Source organism: Papaver somniferum, chromosome 4 (assembly GCF_003573695.1).
Source record: "Papaver somniferum cultivar HN1 chromosome 4, ASM357369v1, whole genome shotgun sequence".
In the NCBI taxonomy this organism is placed as follows: Eukaryota; Viridiplantae; Streptophyta; class Magnoliopsida; order Ranunculales; family Papaveraceae; genus Papaver; species Papaver somniferum.
In genome coordinates this window covers 110,800,318-110,806,259 of record NC_039361.1, presented here as the reverse complement: position 1 = coordinate 110,806,259, position 5,942 = coordinate 110,800,318, and the positions used below count along the sequence as shown (strand labels likewise).

The following is a 5,942-nucleotide window of genomic DNA, read 5'->3' as shown; positions in this document are numbered from 1 at the left end:
TCTATGGTACCACTTGTAGAGAAAAAACGACAAACAAATCGAAATCCGCTCTAGGGAAATATAGAAAAGCAAGGAGTTAACAAGGGAAAGGTAAAGTTGGAGAAAAAGAAAAAGGAAGATAGATATGAGCCTTTTCTTGAGGTTTTTTTTTTTTAATAGGAAAATAAATTTTATTGAGATAGAATCAAAAGATTACATCTAGTTCCTCTCTAATGAGAGTTTTAAGCCACATGGGAAAAACAGAAACCGACAATTCTGACACTCTACTTGTCCTAGCAGTTTTTGCTAAACAATTTGCCACTTCATTTGACTCCCTAGGTACATAATTGCACTTCCACACTTGAAATTGTTTTAACATCTCTTTACAATCAGAGATGACACTATTATTTTTCCATCTAATCGACACAACACTGCCATTTATTGCATTAACTACATTCTAACAGTCTCCTTCCAAGTGCAGGCACTCCACTGCAGCCCCTTTAGCCCACTTGACTGCTTCCAGTGACACTAAGGACTTTGCTTGCTCTTCATCTTGTGTTATTCCTGGTATTGATACTGCTCCTCTACACTCCCCTGCATCAGAAAACATAGTTAGCCCTATACCCATATTTTTGTTTTCCTTCATAAAAGAAGCATCAAAATTAACTTTTATAAAATTACTATCTGGAAGTGCCCATGGTATAACAGTACGAGAATGTCCATTGGAAAAATTACTTACTCTTCTTCTGACTGAATTATTTTTCCAGTCATTTACATGTCTGTTAACTTGCCTAACAAACATATCAATTTGAATCACTGCACCATCAAAAACCACTGCACACCTAAGTTTCCAGACATGCCATAAGACAAAACTCATAAGAGTTATAAAGTTATTTTGATTCTCTGCAATTGTTGCTGGTCCATTAAACCAATCTGCAATCCATTCCTTCAACGACCTATTTCCCACAACACCTGCAAAGTTAGGATTAGCAGCACATAACAAGTTTTTTGTTACCTGACAATCAACTAACAAATGATACAAAGTTTCAATTTTATCTCCACAAAGTGGACACTTACTGTCTATATCCACCACATACCTAGCAAGTTTCTGTCTAACAGGAAGACAGTCATTTACACATTTCCACATAAAATGTTTATTTTTTTGTGAAAGATCAAGCTTCCAAAGATTCTTCCATGGAAAATCAGGTTGTTCATTCCCATACAAATCAGAAATGATGACTCTGTAAGCAGATTTAACACTAAAAATCCCATTATGGGCTGGTTTCCATCTCAAAACATCAGAAACTGAAGTAGGAATTCTTATGTCACAGATATCTTGAACTTTATTCCTATCAAACAAAGAATTTAGCAGATCTATATTCCATTTGCATTCATTTGGCAAAATTAACTGACTAACAAATTTTATATTAGAAGATGCATTAGTTGAATCTAGTAAACCAGTTCTATTTGGAACCCATCTTTCTTTCCATATTTCAATTGATTTACCGTCACCAACCTCCCAACAATAGTGTTTCCTAATAATCTCCAGCCTTGACAAACCCCTTTCCAAACCCAAGAAGCATAATCTTCCTTAACATAGTGAAATGGATTACTATTAGGAAAATACTTTCCTTATAGATCCTAGTCCACAAAGCATTTTGTTCTGTAACTAGTCTCCACGGTAACTTAGCTAACAAAGCAGAATTCAAGTGGTCTGTTTTTTTGATGTTTAAACCACCTAGGACTATTGGCTTAGTAATATTGTCCCAGTTTCTAAAGAATAATCTTCTGTTTGATCCTTTTTTGTTCCACCAAAACCTACGTTGTATAGCATCCATTCTATCAGTCAGTTTTTTGGGCATCGGGAAAACCGCTAAATGATGGGAAGCCATAGTTCCTAGGACTGACTGAGTCAAAACAGTCCTACCAGGTTGATTGACATATTTTCCTTTCCAAGTTGCTAGTCTTTTATCAAAATTATCCATAAGGCCGCTAAAGTTTTCAACTTTGTTCCTCTGAATCAACAATGGAACCCCTAAGTACTCATCCTGGAGTCCTAGTTTTTTTATGTTAAGAATGCTAACAATCTGACTAATTGTTCTAGGATTTGTTTTGAGGCTAAAAGCTATACCTGATTTGTCGAAATTTATAGCTTGTCCAGAGAACTTACTAAACATCCGTGGCATATTCTCCAAACTCCTAGCACCCTTCACAGTAGCCCTAGCAAACACCAAACAATCGTCAGCAAAAAACAAGTGACTAACTGGAGGACCAGTCTTAGAAGCTTTTACCCCCTTAATTTTTTTATTTATCTATGTTGTTATCAACATTTTGGAAAATATATCCATACATATTATGAAAAAAATAAGGAGACAAGGGGTCTTCCTGTCTGAGACCCCTTGTAGGGTAGAAAACCTCACCTGGAGAACCATTCAAAGGGATAGATGTTGACACAGTAGTAATGCACTGCTCAATCATTTTGCACCAATGGTCATGAAAGCCCAACCTGCGTAGAATGTCAATCACAAACTTCCATTCTATTCTATCGAAAGCTTTCGACATATCTAATTTCACAGCCATAAGCCCAGAAATAGACTTATTTTTCCTTATGGTATCCACTAGTTCATGAGCACTTATAATATTATCCGTGATCTGCCTAGAAGATAGAAAGGCCGCTTGATATGGGCTTATAAACTTGTCCATGACAGTTTTAAGCCTACTAGCAAGTAGCTTAGAAATAATTTTATAGCTCACATTGCTCAGGCTAATAGGTCTGTAGTCAGTCGCGGTTCTAGGAGTATCGGTCTTAGGAATGAGAGACACAAAACTATGATTCATTTGCTTAAGAAGAAAGCCTGAAATAAAAAACGCCTTAACCATATTAATGGTATCACTACCAACTATATCCCACATCTGTTGATGAAAGCCTGGTGGATACCCATCAGGCCCTAGGATAGTCCAAGGTTGCATTTGCCACACAATTCCCTTGATTTCTTCATCAGTAGGAGCATGAATAAGAAATTCATTCTCCTCCTCAGAAATACAAGGATGAATCATATATAAAAAAGTACTATCAGTTGGTGGATTAGTCGTTTTACTTATTTTCTCAAAGTGGTCCTTAAGCTCTGAAGCTAACATAGCCTTATCAATGATCCAAATACCAATACTATTTTGCAGGCAATCTATTTGAGTTCTTCTCTTCCTATACTTAACTTTATCATGAAAATACCTAGTGTTTTTATCATCAAAAGTTAATATATTCTCTTTAGCTCTTTGAATATGATATTCCTGTTGAACATTGTACCAATATTTAAGATCATCTTCTATTCTAATCATACCCTCATTCCTACCTAGTGATCCAACACTCACATTTGCCTCAGCTAACTGTTTTTGCAAATCAGCAATATGGCTCTGGATATTACCAAAAGATTGATAATTCCATTGCCTTAAGGCAACTTTAACATTGGAAAGACATCTTGTGTGTATAAAAGCATAAGACCCAACCAAATCAGTATTTCAGTTATTAGCCACTACATCTCTACACCTATCCTCCAATTAACCAGCACTTATTAAACCTGTTTGGTTTCTTAGTAGGATTCTGGTCTCTAGAACTAACAAGAAGAATAGGCATATGGTCACTACCTATACTGGTCAGGTGGTAGGCAATGGCATTTGCGAAATAAGCAAACCAATCCCCATTTTCCATTGCTCTATCCAATCTTTCCATTATCAAAGCAGGCCCACTTCTGCGATTAGTCCAGGTCATTGGATTACCCATGAAATTAACATCAGATAATCCTAAATGACTAATGTGGTCATTTACATCATCTAAATGAGTTTGAGGTATCAAATTTCCACCTACTTTCTCTTCTTTCCTAATGAAAAAATTTAAATCACCTATTATAACCCAATGGCAGTCATATCTAGAGGCTAGTTGATCTAAATACTCCCACTGGCTAGTCCATCCCTCATCGAAAGGGCCCCATACATGCAGTTTAATAGACTATGTCCACTTCTAGCATCCATATTAACAATCGCAGAAATGAAATTCCTATTCATGTCTACTAAATCAACATGCACACCATCTTTCCAAAGCATAAATAAACCTCCAGAAGCACCTATAGGGTTCACATACAGATAACTCATATAGTTATAGGTGTAAGTATACCTAACCATCTTAGAATTCATAGACTTAGTTTCAGATAGAAATATAATGTCTGGGTCATTAGCCTTGATTAGCTCTCTAACATGTTGCCTAGTGTACTTGTTTCCAAACCCTTCCATATTCCATGCCAAGATCTTCATGCTGCTAAAGTTTTCAAACAAGAACAACAAACAAAGATTATGCACACACCAAAAATTCTTTTTTTTCCCACAACTATGAGGGCTGGTTTGCAATCTCCTGTTTTTCAGATTAGAATTATGTTTAACCTTGTTGCTATTGGTTTTAACAGGGTCAAAAAACCTTATGACAAATATGTTAAGGCAGCTCACAGGGATTTCTATGCTTTTGTATCTCAGAATCTCAGAGTCCACACTAATAAACCTAAAATTATAAGGTAAAAACAAGAGAGACAGAAAGATATCACCAATAGAAGAGTTGCACCAAGGACTCAGACAGTAACTAACAAAAGGGATGGTTTTTAAACGATGGGTTTTGTTCAGATTATGAGCTATTTGATGATAAATGCTCAAGATGATGTTAATGAAATCCAAATTGAAACAACCAGACAGATAATTAGGATAGTAATTAAAAGCCCTAATTTTGAAAATCCTAGAAATTAAAATTGAAATTAGGTTATAGAAAAAAACCTTGTTTGCAGTTCCATCTTGTGCTCAATTATTGAGATTTCCAAGAACATGTGTATAAAAAGCTCCGTCACGCATCTCTACATCACCCTCCACGATTTTATTTGCAGTAGATCTCAGTGTAACTTGATGGTTCATCTCAGTGGAAGTCGAAGATACAGTTTCAGAGGGTTGAAAAATTGGGTTTATATGATTGAGGTTTGGTTGATGAGAGACCACAATCCCCAAATCTTCGGTTTTAGTATATGTATATCTCAGTCGCTTTCTGTTGTTAGACCCCTCTCATTCTTGTGAAATAAATGGTTCTGCAGATGAAGATAAGGCACGATTCTTATCAAGGCACCCATCTTCTTCTACAAGGAATCCATGAGCGCTTGACCATCTGGATGATTTTGGCACCATTGGTAAAATTCCTATGGAGTATAGGCCACCACTTTGAGTTGGTTTGCAATTGTCTCACAGGTTGACGCGTTATGCTCTACCACAAACATTCTTTATATATTTTCATCGGCTGTTTTTTGAAATGATACTTTGCCCAGTGCATTTTGTTAGATCTAGCAGTATATAGCCATCCTCCTCTTTTAAGTGGTTTATTGAGATCCACTTCAAACCAAATGGTAATAAGCTTTGTACCACATGGCCTGCAATTTTCTGGTTCTACTGCTATCTTTTTCCCTATATCCTTGCATATGTCATCAATAACCTGAACATTAAGGTGCTCAAGAAGCAAATTTCTTAACTGGATACGCCAGATTTGGCTTGAGAATATATGATCTTTGACTTCTTTTTGGTCGTCATATTTTTGGACAGCCAGCATGTGACCACCTACTACCCACGGACCATTGGCGATGATGGTTTCGCAAGATACCACAGAATTCAGTTTGAAGACAAAAGTATTGAGATCCATAGGATTGATTTGAATGGGTTTGTGTCTTTTCCACATAGTAAGAACCTCACTTTTGATGTCAGTAAATTCAACAATATCTTTTGGATCTTTGATATAGAGTTTACCAAGTAAACTTGCTGACCAATCTTCGGTTGCATCATTCACCGTTTGAGAAGATGTAATTGATCTAGAAATAACACCCTGAGAGACAGCTAACCTCATTCTAGCCATGAGATTCGAAACATTCTGATTAGAAGATGACGCCATT

General features: G+C 36.4%; 1 protein-coding gene across 1 annotated transcript; it reads right to left on the bottom strand.

Moving 5' to 3' along the window:
* Positions 1-158: 158 nt before the first annotated feature.
* On the bottom strand, positions 159-5,056 carry LOC113274190. The gene is made up of 3 exons (XM_026523657.1): positions 4,792-5,056; positions 719-935; positions 159-573 (listed from the first exon to the last, which is right to left on the bottom strand). The coding sequence occupies exons 1-3, from the start codon at positions 4,839-4,841 to the stop codon at positions 538-540; spliced, it is 303 nt and encodes a 100-aa protein (XP_026379442.1). The 5' UTR covers positions 4,842-5,056; the 3' UTR covers positions 159-537.
* Positions 5,057-5,942: the final 886 nt, after the last annotated feature.

Coding starts and splice junctions, on each gene's coding strand:
- LOC113274190 (XM_026523657.1), bottom strand. CDS start 4,841: ATGTTCTTGGAAATCTCAATAATTGAGCACAAGATGGAACTGCAAACA. Junction 936..4,791: donor AAGATGGAACTGCAAACAAG/GTTTTTTTCTAT, acceptor TGTGGGAAATAG/GTCGTTGAAGGAATGGATTG. Junction 574..718: donor ATAATTCAGTCAGAAGAAGA/GTAAGTAATTTT, acceptor TTTCTGATGCAG/GGGAGTGTAGAGGAGCAGTA.